General features: G+C 40.6%; 1 protein-coding gene across 3 annotated transcripts in view; it reads left to right on the forward strand.

Annotated features, from left to right (window-relative positions):
- The window catches only part of IMPACT (impact RWD domain protein), a 49093-nt gene that overhangs the window by 18037 nt on the left and 15892 nt on the right, over positions 1 to 15164 (forward strand). For 2 of the 3 annotated variants that reach the window (XM_034762786.1, XM_034762784.1), the window contains 3 exons: positions 638 to 769; positions 1110 to 1204; positions 14616 to 14689. In XM_034762786.1, coding sequence (XP_034618677.1) covers positions 638 to 769; positions 1110 to 1204; positions 14616 to 14689 — 301 coding nt within the window. The remainder of the gene's footprint in view (positions 1 to 637; positions 770 to 1109; positions 1205 to 14615; positions 14690 to 15164) is intronic. The other variant, XM_034762785.1, reaches the window with a different exon arrangement.

Below are 15164 nucleotides of genomic sequence, written 5' to 3' on the forward strand. Positions count from 1 at the left end.
CTAAAAAGCTTAATCTTTATACTTAAAAATAGAGTAGACAAAATACTAAAAGTGCACTGTAGGGAACAATCCTACTTTAGCAGGGGGGATAGGTTTAATAACCTACCAGGACATTTTCATCTCATTTCTGATTCTGTGAGTAAGTCAGTCTTCACACTTTCTTGACCAAAGCATATAATTTTTGCCAAATTATGTGGACTGTTTTTGTGGTATGGAACCCTGTTTAATGTGGATCACACTTGGATGTCTAAACTTCAGTTTTCATTCTGATCTTACTATTAATTTAACAACAATAACATTTTAATCTTTTGATCTAAATAGTAGACAATGATTTTCTTCAGTTTTTTAAAACCAATATTAAAACAGACCATGTTTTATAATCTATTGCATATGTCTACCATACTGCCAGTATTACAATAATACTTTTTAGCAAGATTGCAATCACAAATATTGCGCTAAAAATGCCAGTTGTAATTTAATTAATGTTATTGTCAAATACATTTAATAGTTTAATCACAGTCATAAAACTGATTCATACTGTTGGTTTTAGAGACTTTTGAGCAAAGTGATTGGAGTTTATACTTTGCGCCAGACAACCCTGATAAAATTTGTTACAAATTCTATTTGTCTACACCAGCAGGACCAAACATTGAGAAAATTACTGAAGAGATTGATGAAGATAATGAAGATGATTATTCCCTTGAGTATCAACCAGTTCAAGAAGATACAATTAAAACACTGAATTTTGTTATATCTGAAAGCCAAGAAGGTAAAAGAATCTCTGCTAATTTTGATGTAAAAATTTAGAAGAGAAAACCTTTATATTTCTACTTTTTATTACCATCCTTTGTATTTTATCAAATAATTATGCAATATTTGGTTTTAAAAAAGTATTTTGTTTCCCTAGCCTATAGACTGTATAGTAACTATAAAACATCCTTTTTTGTGGTGTGTGAGATATTGTCATTTCAGCTTTTTCTGAGTTGTTCTTTAGAATTTGGAAGTATGCCTTATTTCCTAGCTAGCTAAATATACTGTTAGGAAGTTGTAGACATATTTCTCTCCAAAATAAAAATGTAAATAAAGAGGTCTTAATTTTAAATCGGTAGATGAAGAACTGCCACCAATTAATCATGGGAACCCAATCTCGGACCGAAGGAGTACTTTTCAGGCACATCTGGCTCCTGTAGTGAGCCCCAAACAGGTTAGTAAAGCTTGTAAGACAGATTTGTATCCTACAGTTTTGTGCCTGATTAAATACCACTGATGTACTTGGAACTATCTGAATGCATCTCTATTTTGTGAAATGTATGCTAATACTGTTCTGATAAGAACTAGTCATTATCATTCACTATTTGCTGAATCTATTCCCTGTGATACTTCCCATTAATGCAGTTGTCCCATCTCACTGTTGAAGAAGGTAAGTATTATTATCACTTGCTTTCAAGTGGACTAGGCATGGGATTGGGAGTGAGGAGATTTGGTTTCTAGTCCAGTGGCTCTCAAACTTTTTTTACTGGTGACCCCTTTCACATCGCAAGGCTCTGAGTGCGACCCCCCTCTTATAAATTAAAAATACTTTTTTATATATTTAACACCATTATGAATGTTGGAGGCAAAGCAGGGTTTGGGGTGGAGATTGACAGCTCGTGACCCCCCACGTAATAACCTCATGACCCCAAGGAGTCCTGACCCCCAGTTTGAGAACCCCTGTTCTAGTCTAGTTGTGACATAGTGTAACCTTGGGCAAATCAGTTAAAGTGTGTTTCTGCTCTGAAAAGGGACTGTATACACATTAAATTCCTAGCTCGTCTGTAATCTTTTTGTATTCTTAGTCACATTTTCTCGTTTTAGTGATGCAAATAATAATTATTTTTCAGTCTCTTTGGTACTATGTAGCCAATACAACTATGGCAAAGTGATCTGGAGGCTTGTGCATCATTAACAAAATTGTTTGTGTCTATTATACCTGAACAAAAACAGAAAACAAGAGTAATGGGTGCAATTTAGCCTGTTCTGTAGCATTATCTTTTCTGCTCTTCTTTGGCTGTTCATAAGGGGATTAGTTGTTTAAAATGCACAACACTTTTGTGGTTGGCATTTACGTTTTTGACAGCTGCTACAAAGAGGGGAATGATTGTTAGGGCATTAGCCAAGGACTTGAGAGTTCAAATCCCTGCTCCACCACAATAAGTTTGTGTGATCTTGGGCAAATCACTTAGTCAATGTTTCTGTTTCCCACCTGTAAAATGGGGCTAATAGTACTTCCCTACCTCTCAGGCATGTTGAGCATAAAATGCATTAAAGATTGTGAAGTGCTCAGATTCTGTGGCAACGGGGGCCATATGAGTACTTAAGATATATAGAACAAACCTGTTGGAGGTAATAGAGTTGCATGGTTGTCATGGCGGGCATAATGTGAGCTACAGAATCTTTGTCACTTGACATATACATATTATTTTGACTATGGTGTCTAGAGGGGCATTAAAATTCAATCCCTCTGGATAATATGGCTTCAGGAAAGGAGGGAATCAGTACCACCAATGTTATTTCCTCTTCTTGCTTTAGGATACTTGCACCTATTGGTCACAGTTCTTAAGCTATGCATAGCACAGATACTGATTACAGGAAGCCCATAACCAGTGGGTATGTGCTTCCTAAAGCATATATTTGTGATGTGCACTGGAATATCGCCACAGAGATGTACTCATCTGAACAGGTTTTTAAAGCTACCTGTGCAGAAAATTAAATAATTCTTCTCCTTTCCTCCCTTCATTCCTCCTCTCGAAATACTTAGGAAATTTCAGACAGACAGGGTTTTGATTGGGCAAAGTTAAAGTGATGGTATGTGTGGTTAAAACTGGGATCATAACAAAAACTAGCTTCATCAGTAACTATGGAGGGAGTAGCATCTATTCACAACACTTTGCCTACTTCATAATATTAATTAATATTTGTAATGCACTATAAAATGTAAAGTGCTATGTAACTTCTAATTATTGTTCAGTATTTAACATTTTTTTAACAGTTTCAATTAACCTTTAATATGGTTTTAAATAATATTACCGGTACTTTTAATTGGTATAGTAATTATTATTTTAAAACTGAAAACAAAGGTAATGGCTGCAATTTAACATGTTTTGTAGCATTACTTTTTCTATTCTTCTTTTGCTGAAGGGATTAGGTGTTTAAAATCCACAAAGCTTCCATGGTTGGTATTTAAATTTTTGAAAGATGCTAAAAAGAGTTTACCTGGTGTTTGGAAGATAACTTTTGGTCTTTTTATGTTTTGAGTTTGCAAAGGGGCTTCCTTACCCTCCCTGGGGTCTACATTCATTGGGCATTATTTATTATTCTGACTTAATATTTTGTGTTAACTTATTCTTTTGAAATTTAAAAAACCAAAACATGCACATTGCATATATAGTCTATGCAACTGGATTGTTCGATCATTCTGGAAGTTATCTTTACTTGGCATCTTTTCCACAAATATACCTGAAAATATAAAATACTAATCCAGTTTGAAAGTGTTATCTCCCTTTGAGTATCCTCGTTTCCTCCACCAAATTCATAAATTCTTACTGGTGAGATGAAAAAGCAATAATGAATTCCCTAAGCCAGTTTGTGCTTACCTACAGGAGGAGGGCAAAAGGCCAGGAAAAGATGTGCTTACCCCTCCAGATTGTCAAATGATTGTACCTTCTACTGTGAGGAGTTTAGGACGAGTTTAGGGCTGAGTGTTTGGGCTCCTAATCTCGCAGATTCCAGTGGTTCACAGTGAAAGAGAACCCTCTTGCTGTGGTTTCAGAGGTGTCCACTTGGAGGGCGGGCTTCTCCCCATGGTTCTCCATTGGCTTCCATCCCAGCCCTGGCAGTATGTTTCTTTCAGGTCACATGCATCCATTGGTTGAGTCCCTCTGGAGTTGTTCAGTAGCAGTTACAGAGAAGCCAAGCTCTTAAGGAGTTAATGCTGTATTAACTCTCAATTGGATATCCACTTAGATATCTGCATGGTCAGCTAGGGATGATGCATCAGAAGACTGGTGCTGTTCCACCTCCTTTGGCCCCACCTCCAAAATAATGAGGAAGGAGGACCCTTCAGAGCTCCACTAGCGCTTTTGTGGGATCCTAGGGTGACGCCAGGTAAAAAAATGCCAAGCAGTGGCTACTTATCTCCCTGTATGTCCCAACTGAGAAAGCTACTGGGTTCCATTCCTTTGCCCACAGAAGTGTGGGGAACAATCTAGCCACTAGTGTGAAATCAGATTAAGCTGATTTAGTAAAATCACACTGAAAAATCTTCAGATCTGTTGTATGCTACTGAATATGCCTTTATAAGGGACAAATTGATTTAAATCTGTTATGAAAAAGATGTGTATGTATTTAACTCTATTGCAGAGTTAAAAAGTTGAGAAAGCAGAGGAGGGAAATATGTGTGAAAAAAACCCAACATTTTTAATGGAAATTCTTTAGAATTCATTATGAGAGGAGCATACAAAATTTGAAATAAACAGAACTTCAGGCCTCTAATTTTGTATCCTAGTAACGAGTATGGAAAATTAAATCATTTAGAAATATAAAACATTCCAGATGCATCTGTTTGAAATAACAGATGAGATCTGCCCAAATAATGGTCTAGAGATTAAAAATAAAAAATCCCCCACACTTCTATTCACAATCTGCTGTAAATAAAATTCATGGAGCATCCTGGAAAACTTGTACTAGAATTAACTGCACTCCCTCTCAGTTTGTATATATTGGATCACAGTTTAAAACTGTGCCATAACACGTTTGCAGAGATTCATCTGAATGGACGGAATGAAACTCTGTTATGTGTAATATCACCTAAAATAGTGCGTCATAGATTCTAAGGGGAGAAGGGACCATTATGATCATCTAGTATGACCTTCTGTATAACACAGGCCATAGAACTTCCCTAAAATAATTCCTAGAGCATACTTTTAGAAAAGCATCCAATTTTGGTTTAAAAATTGTCAGAGATGGAGAATCCACCACAACCTTTGGTAAATTGTTCCAATGGTTAACTACTCTTTCCATTACTCCCTTTCCAAAAATGTATGCCTCATGTCCAGTCTGAATTTGTCTAGCTTCAACTTCCAGCCATTGGATCGTGTTATACTTTTCTCTGTGAGATTGAAGAGCCCATTATTAAATATTTGTTCCCCATGTTAATACATTTAGACTGTAATCAAGTCACCCTTAACCTTCTCTTTATAAAGCTAAAGAAATCGAGCTCCTTGAGGCTATTGCTATAAGGCATGCTTTCTAATTCTTTAATCATTCTCATGGCTCTTCTCTGAACCCTCTCCAATTTATCAACATTCGTCTTGAATTGTGAGCATCTGAACTGGACACACTGTTCCAGCCCAGTCGCACCAGTGCCAAATACAGAGGTAAAATAACCTCTCTGCTTCTTGAGATTCCCCTGTTTATGCATCCCAATATCTCATTAGCTCTTTTGGCCAGAGCATCACATTGGGAGATTATGTTCAGCAGACTATCCACCATGACCCTCAAATCTTTTTCAATCGCTGCTTCCCAGGATAGAACCTCCCATCCTGTAAGTATAGCCTCCATTCTTTTTTCGTAGATATATACATTTACATTTAGTCCTATTAAAATGTATATTGTTTGCTTGTGACCTGTTTACCAAGCAATCCAGATTGTTCTGAATCAGTGACCTGTCTTCTTTGTTGTTTACCATTCCCCCAGGTTTTGTGTCATCTGCAAACTTTATCAGTAATAATTTTGTTCCTGGATATTAATAAAATTGTTAAGTGGTGTAGAATCAAGAACCAATCCCACTTGAAATGGACCCTCTTGATGACAATTCCCAATTTACAATTAGCCAGTTTTTAAGCCATTTACAGTGTGCCATGTGAATTTTATATTGTTCCAGTTTTTAATAAAAATGTTGTATGATATCAAGTCAAAAGCCCTACAGAAATCTGAGTATATTACATCAACACTGTTGCCTTTATTAACCAAACTTGTAACCTCATAAGAAAAAAAGATATTAAGTTAGTTTAACTGGACCTATTTTCCATAAACCCATGTCAATTTACATTAATTACATTACCCTCCTTTATTAATCAAGTCCTGTATCAGCTTCTCCATTATCTTGCCTAGGATTGATGTCAGGCTGACAGGCCTATAATTATCTGGGTCATCCTGTTTACCCTTTTAAAAAACTGTCACAACATTAGCTTTCTTTCAGTCTCCTGGAACATCCCCAGTAATCTGAGACATATTGAGAATCAACATTAACATTCCAGCAAGCTCCTCAGGCAGCTCTTTTAAAACTCTTGGATGCAAGTTATTTAGATTTGCTGATTTAAAAAATGTCTAATTTGTTCAATATCCTTCCAAGATACTAGTGGAATGGAAAGAGTGTTATCACTATATGATAAGACTATAATATCTTTTTTCCCCTCAGATATAGAACAGAAATGTTTACTGAACACTTCTGCCTTTTCTGCATTATTATTGATAGTTGTACCATTTCCATTTAGTAATGGACTAATACCAGTGTCAGGATTCTTTTTGTTCCCAATATATTTTTAAAACTCCTTCTTATTGTCCTTAACTCTGCTGGTCATATATTTCTTGTGTCCCTTGGCTTCCCTTATCAGTGTTCTACAATTTCTAACTTCTGATTTACATTCCTTGTGTCAACTTTCTTCCATTTGTTATATAGTATTTTTTTTGTTTTTTACAGCTGCTATCATCTCCCTGCTAACCGAGGCTGGTTTTTTAACCAGCACAGCCTTCTTCTTTGATTGTGGGATTCTGGTTTTTTGGGAGAACTAAAAAGGTGTTCTTAAATGATTCCCAATTATCATTCACATTTTTCTGATTAAATTGTTCCTCGCAGCTGATGTGCCACACAATTGTTTTGATCTTTGTGAAATTGGCCCTTTTGAAGTACCTAGTAGATATATTATTGTTCTGGTATTTATTCTGCTTGCACATTGTAAATGTGATGAAGTCATGATCATTTATATCTAAGATACCATTAATTTTTAGTTCTTCTTCGAGTTCTGTCCCTGTGGGTGCTCCACTCCAGCTGTCGGTGCACCCTGGTGCCGTTGATTGGAGATCTTCGGTAGCAGTGCCTGGTTGGGACACATGCGCCTAGCTGTTGTCTTGCGGTGGCGTTAGGGTCTGTCTTTGCGCGTGCGTCCTGCACCCCCTCAGTTCCTTCTCAACCGTCCTCGGCTGAAGTTGGGACTCGGGGCAGTGCTGAACCTCTTCCCCGGTCACTGAAGGAAACAAGTAGAAATAGTTACCGTAGCTAGAAATATCCCAGTTCTTTCCCTTCCTTTAGAATAGTTATTCATTGTTCGTTAGTTTAAAAATTAAACCCCCCCCCCAAAAAAACCCTCAACTCTTTTTTTTCTCTCACATTCATCTCCCACTGAGACCTTCCTCCCCAGGCAATCATCGCTTCATGATGACGGAGTCCCCTGGATTAAAAAAATGCAGCTCCTGCAATGAGTCTATGCCGTGGTCTGATGGACACTCACTGTGTGTGAAGTGTCTAGGCAAGACATATGTCCCCACAAAGTGTGTGCATTGTAATAGCCTGGAAACCAGGGCTCACCGCGACAGAGACCTATGGCTGAAAATGCTCCTTATGGAGAAATCCCTGCAGCCATCAGCAGAGACAGGCACAAGTAAACTCTTTCGCATGCTTCCCTGCCAGGTCGGAACCGACCAGGAGTGCGGCTTCACCCTCTCATGCAAAGAGGCAGGAAGCCCCAACCTCTCCACACAGAGACCTACAGAAACGAAAAAGGTCTCCGGTGAAGTCACTTCCCCCGGTGTTGACAGCACCAAAAACCGGCACAGCCGACTACCCCAGCACCTCAAACATGGCTCACACAGGGCACAGAAACAAGGATTTGACCTTCCACAGCGGTCAGCTTTCCTTGGCACCGACCCTGCCGGCACCACGAACGGACTCGGGACTGGCTGCGCGGTCCACCCTGGCGCTGACAAGACCATCGGCACCGAGACTGACAATAACCCCCGCTGCAGACGCACTACCGTCGGAGGGCACCTGATGGCTAAACAGAAATCGCTGTGGACGTCGGCTCACGCTCTGAGACCTGTGGCCCCAAAGCCTGACTCTCCTCTACTAGGCACCGAGCGCTCACTCTTTGATCAGCTGCACTCATTGACAGTGAGAATGACATGCCGCAGCAGGCAGAGTTTTCCCCACCTGTCTCTCCTCCCCCTCCGGAGCCATACCTATTTCAAGGCACGGCACTCCACAAGAATGAGTCTCAATTTCCCTGCTTTGTCCCCGGATGGGCAGGGCCCCACTTTTCATACCTTATGCAGTGGCCACATGGTCTGCCCATGATGCCAGTCCTTCTTGTGGACCCTCTACCAGACCTCAGACCCGCTCTGCATCTCTATCTCCAGCTCCATCTACATTTAGAGCTCCTGAGCCCCCCCCCCCAAAGAAGTGGGCTACGAACCTTTCCCTGAATCATCTGATCATAATTCTCCATCAGCTGCAGATGAAGCTCTCACGCCACCACCACCACAGAACGTGGATAATTTTAAGCAGTTCCAGGAACTTTTTAAGAGAATGGCAATCAGTCAGAACATTCCTTTAGAGCAATGGTTCTTAACCTGGGGTGCACGCACGCACCCTCTGGGGGTACAAGATGCCCTTTCCGGGGGTGCGAAACATGCCAAATTTTTTTAGAAGGCAAATCATCAAAAACTCAAATTAAGCACAGTCACGTAAGTACAACTACTTTGTTTCATCAAACCTATGTATTTATTAACATTATACATTTTTTAACGATTACTGCGTTAAATTTTAACTGCAAAATTAAAATAAATATATAATTATATCTCTTTCATTCTATAGTTATGATATATATAGGTTTAAAGAACTGACCTACTTCAACGATTTTTGATAAGAAGTGCGAGAACATATTTTTGAGAACCAAAGGGGTGCAGGCTGCAGTAAAAGTTAAGAACTGCTGCCTTAGAGGAAGTGCAGGCCCCAGTCGAGACCATATGATAATGGGAGGAACCGCAACAGACCTCCCAGGCGCAGACACAGCCAAGCGCAACTGACTACATCCCACACATCAGGAAACAAACAACAATTTTGAAGCCTGGGTCGGGGGTCAGAGTGACCATCCCTTGGCACCACCGCTTACTTGCCCTTTTGGCCACCGCCTCCAGTTTTTCCACCATGTCTGGCAACAGGTCAGACAGGACCGCTGGGCCTGGAAATAGTACAATTGGGCTACTCCATCCCTTTCACTTCATGCCCACCCACCCTTCCCCCTTCCCTGTCCCTCTTCAGGGACCCCTCTCAAAAAGCACGTACTGAGGTGACTCATTTTCTACAGCTTGGTGCAGTGTTACCTGTACTGCCACAACATCGGGGAAAAGGGTTTTACTCTCACTATTTTCTGACCCAGAAGAAAGATGGGGGATGGAGGCCTATACTAGACCTAAGCAGACTGAACAAATTTGTACGTGTACAGAAATTCAAGATGGTCACATTGGGCACAATAATACCTGCACTGGAACAAGGGGACTGGTTCTCAGCCCTCAACCTACAGGATGCCTATTTTCATATATCTATTCACCCAGCACAGATGCTTTCTGCGATTCACAGTAGGGCACAAACACTTCCAATACAGAGTGCTACCATTCGGACTCTCCATGGCACCGATAGTGTTCTTCAAGACTCTCGCAGTAGTGGTGGCCCACTTACGCAAACACGGAATTATACTTTTCCCCTACCTAGACGACTGCCTTATCAAAGGCCATTCATACAATGAGACATTAGAGGCCACTGGTTTTACCATCTCCCTCTTCCACAGTCTAGGCCTGCAAATAAACTTCCAAAAATCCACCCTGATACCCACACAGCAAATCGAGTTCATTGGGGCTCATCTGGACTCAATTTTGACCAGAGCCTCGCTCCCACGCACCAGATTCCTTGCCATCATACACCTCACACACACGTTATTTGTTTGCCCCAGACTAGAGGCAAGAACATGCCTGCAGCTTCTTGGTCACATGGCAGCCACCACCTTCATGGTCAAATATGCCAGACTACATATGAGGTGCCTTCAGGGTTGGCTCAGCTCCATATACAAACCCAGCAGGCACAGCCTCTGCATGATGCTGATTGCTCCAGCAAAGGTATTAGTCTCCCTGCAATGGTGGACAAAACTGGGAAATGTATGCATGGGCATCCCCTTCCATCAAAATTCCCCTGTGCTCATGCTCACGACAGACACTTCCCTGATAGGCTGGGGAGCGCACCTGGGAGCTCACACAACACAGGGCTGATGGTCCCTGTCATAGATGCATCTGCACATAAATCTTCTAGAGCTTAGAGCAGTCAGATATGCCTGCCTTCACTTTCTCCCTATCATAAGGAACAAATCTATTTGGGTCTTGACAGACAATATAGCATGCATGTTCTACGTCAACAGATGGGGGTGGGGGGAAGGAGGAGTGCGATAGCACTTCCTATGCACAGAAGCCATCCAACTATGGAATTGGTGCATACAACATCGCATAGAGATCACTGCTTTCCTATCTGCCTGGGTGTCAGAACACTACCGCCAACACACTCAGCACACACTTCTCACAAGAACACGAATGGGAATTGCACACCATGATACTGTGACAGCTCTTCTCCCACTGGGGCACCCCGTCGGTAGACCTGTTTGCCACATCACAAAACCGCAAATGCCATGTATTCTGCTCCAGAGTGGGACTTGGAACCGCGTCCCCCGGAGACGCATTCCTCATTCCGTGGAACAAGACACACGTACGCTTTTCCGGCCATCCCACTGATATGCAGAATCTTACGCAGGATCAAAGAGGACAAGGCCAGTGTCATACGTATTGCCCCAGCCTGGCCAAGACAAACGTAGTATCCTTACCTGCTGTACATGTCCATCCACCCTCCAAGAACTCTTCCCAACAGACTGGATCTGCTCTCCCAGGGCAACGGTCGGATTCTTCATCCGCAACTGCAGAAGCTCCATCTGACGGCATGGTTCCTTCATGGTTCCAAACACACAACCTAGCTTGTTCGGAGCAGGTCCAACATGTCGTCCTGCATAGTCGACGAGACTCCACTCGTAAGACTTACCTTCAAAAGTGAAAACGGTTCTCCATATGGTGCTTACACAGAAACTTGCCACACCATACCACGCTTCTCCCTGATATCTTGAACTACCTCTTACAACTAAAAAAAGACAGACTATCACTCAGCTCTATCAGAGTACACCTTGCGGCAGTTAATACCTTCCATGACATGCTGGATGGATTTTCAGTTTTCACCCACCCCACCATAAAAACGCTTCCTCACGGGCCTTCAAGACCTTTACCCTGAGATTCATCTACCTGCAGCTACCTGGAATCTGAACCTAGTTCTCCAGGGTCTTATGAAACCTCCCTTTGAACCACTGGCTACCTCCTCCAAACTACACATGTCCATGAAAGTAGCATTCTTGGTCGCCATAACATTGGCAAGAAGGGTATGGGAAATAAGCGCACTAATGACCTACCCTCTGTACACGATTTTCTTCAAAGACAAGATTACAATGCGACCCCACCCCAAATTTCTTCTCAAGGTGGCGTCCACCTTCCATCTCCATCACCCAATACACCTACCTGCATTCTACCCTAAACCTCATAAGAACCCACAGGAAGCGGCATTACATATTCTTGATGTCAGACATGTAATTGCCTTTTATTTAGACAGTACTAAGGCATTCCGTAAAATCTCCAAGACTATTTGTGTCCATTACCGAATGATCGAAGGGTGCTGCTATTTCCAAGCAATGACTCTCCAAGTGGATTTCTGAATGCATTAGGTCCTGCTACCAGACCCAGAATGTTCAACCCCCAGAGGGCATTAGAACACACTCTACTAGAGCGATGTCAACATCGGTTGCATTCCTGCAAAACGTATCTATTACCGACATATGCAAGGTGGCCACATGGGCATCAGACCACACATTCATCAAACATTATGCTATCACACAGGACAATATGGCAGACGCCATAGTAGGCCACACAGTACTGTCCACCGTTATCAACGACGCAACTCCAAAGTCCCATCAACCGTAGTGGGTACTGCTTCACATTCACCTGGAGTAGAACACCCACAGGGACAGCACTCAAAGAAGAAGAGAAGGTTACTCACCTTGCAGTAACTGAGGTTCTTTAAGATGTGTCCCCCTGTGGGTGCTCCACTACCCACCCTTCTTCCCTCTACTTTGGAGTATGAATCAGATGACTCTACGGTAGAGAAGGAATTGAAGGGGTGCGGGATGTGCATGCACCCTAACGATGCCACGAGACAACAGCTGGGCGCGTGCGTCCCACCCAGGCACTGCTACTGAAGATCCCGATCAACGGCTCCAGGATGCACTGACACCTGGAGTGGAGCACCCACAGTGACAGCTGGAGTGGAGCATCCACAGGGGGACACATCTCGAAGAACCTCAGTTACTGCAAGATGAGTAACCTTCTCTTCTGTGATCAGTTCCTATTTATCTGTTAGGGCAAGGTCTAATGTAGAATTCCCCTGTGTTGGTTGCAACACTTTTTGAGTTAGGAAATTCTCATCTATAATGTTTAGAAATTCCAAGGATGTTTTAATATTGGCAGCATAAGACCTCCAACATATGTCATTCACATCAAAGTCCTTCATGATCATGCTGCTTTTTTTCCTACACAGTGTAGATAGACACATAAGGAGTCAGTCATTCTGTCTCTAGTGTGATTTGGTGATCTGTAGCAGACACTAACTAGTACCCTGTCTTGTGCTTTATCTGTTAGGACATTGATCCAAATGCATTTAAGATCATTTTCTTCAGAGTTATCAGTGACTCGGAAACAGGTAATGCTATTTTTGACAGAATGCCACTCTCCCTTTCCTTTTGCTCACTCGATCCTTCCTAAATAGCTTAAAACCATTGATTTTAACATTCCAGTTGTGCAGATCATCCCACCAGGTTTCAGTAATATCAATGGGATTGAATTTATGTTCATAAATTAGCAATTTCAATTCCTCTGATTTATTACCCGGGCTCCTAGCATTGGAGTGTGAGCAATTCAAATGAATTTCTTCTCTTCATGTCCTTTGGTTCTTTGATTAATTTTGTTTTCAACATCTTGACTTTGTGATAACTGAGTGCTCCTATTTTCCCTCTTTTTACCCTCACCTTGTTATTGTTTACTATTTATCAAGTTCTCTAAAACTCTGCTAGGTGCCTGATGGACATATACAGAGTTAAGTTCTCTGCTTCTTGTAGCTTACAGTTTTAAATATATAAAAAATGCAACAAGTAGGATCAGTGGGGAATTAAAAACAATTTGCTTGCCAGGGATGCTTTCTTAAGCTCTCACAACTTTAATAATATTTTGCTTAAAGTAGTATTAATTATGCATTGTTTATTAAAACAGTGTCTTTAGCAAAGCTCTTTTCTTTGCTAGACCCAATTGATAAGGGCAGAACAATTGGAAGTTTGTTTAATTAGACACAGAAGAGGAATTAATATTGATTTACTAAATGATGTTTTAAAAAGTGCTATTTGTTAAAAACAGAGATAGCAACTTGTTAAGAGATTATTTTTCTGCATAGTAAAACAAGAACATTACGAAGTCATCAGTGCTATATATTTAAATAGGTCTATCCTTTTCAGTCTATCAGTTTCTTACAATGTGACCAGTATGCTCAATTGGAACAATAGTCAATGGGATAGCCTAGCTCCGCTATTCACATACTGTGTTATATGTGTTAAAAGAGAGAAATCTGCTTCCTCCACATTTACAAAAGCAATTTTAAATGCTTTCGACTCATAGAGTGAAGCTCTATGAATAAATAAAGCTCTGCTGAATGAACTGGTCATCACCTTTTAAAAAAACATTAGTACTGTTCCTCACGTTGTCCCCAGAATTCATCATAGAATTCAAGTAATCTGCTGACTTTGCAAAATTTATGCTTGTGCAACTTGTGTAATGTGCAACTCTAAAGACCATCCCATATGTTATGTGAGTGTTTCGCACGAACAGGGTGAACAACAGATGCATTGCATATTGATATAGGAGAGACATATCAGCAAATTCATTCTTAACTTCCAGAAGTAAACACCTTTAATGTTATAGAAATTATTGTATCTTCTTTACATCATGCTCTGTATAATCACCACTGCTTGCTTTAGGTAGTTACACCTGCATGTCAAGGGAGTATGCAGTAGACTGTATAGCGCTTAAATTCTAGGATGATGAGGGCTTTAGAAATGCTTATAGACCCGGATTTTGCAAGTTACATAAACAATAGTCCCATCTTGTGCTTAAAGTTAAACATATACTTAAGTACCTTGCTGAATCAGGGCAATCGAGAGGCTATAGGGATAGAAGTATCTGTTCTTCTATGTTGGATAGTTTACTTACTTTTTTTAAACACCAATTTCTTTTGATACAATAAAACAATTCAAGATTAATGTTAGATAATTGTTTATTTTAACATCTGTGTACAGATCCTTTACAAATGATGCCTACAAACCCTGTTGTTGTTTTTCAAGGTGAAAATGGTTCTTGCCAAATTGTATGAGAATAAGAAAATAGCGAGTGCTACCCACAACATATATGCATACAGGTGAGTGAAGAGTAAAGAATTTTCAGCCTCAGTAACTTTGACCCTAACTATACATTAAGAGTATTAAGTTTTGTTATGGATAAACATACTCATAGAACCCATGAAGATCACAGATATAAAATAAAAATCAGAAATTGTGTTATAGGGTCCTATAATCTTCTTACACTGCATTTGGATTCAAACAATGCCTAAGAGTGATCTACAAGTCAAAAGTGTACACATTGATTCCATATGGTCTGAAAATTACTGATCATTCTGAATCTACTCATACACCTTTGGAATGCTATTGGATGAAAACAGTCCTTCTAGCAGAATCCACTAATTCATCATGAAAATAGAAAGAAAAATAGATAGTAAACATTTTGGGACAGAAACCTCTTTTTTTGTTTTATGTATCTGTATGAGACCCACAGCCCTGACTGAAGTCCCAAGGCACTATTGCAATACAAATAATAAATAAGTATGGCACCGGGGA

This window comes from Trachemys scripta, chromosome 2 (genome assembly GCF_013100865.1).
Source record: "Trachemys scripta elegans isolate TJP31775 chromosome 2, CAS_Tse_1.0, whole genome shotgun sequence".
Taxonomy (NCBI): Eukaryota; Metazoa; Chordata; order Testudines; family Emydidae; genus Trachemys; species Trachemys scripta.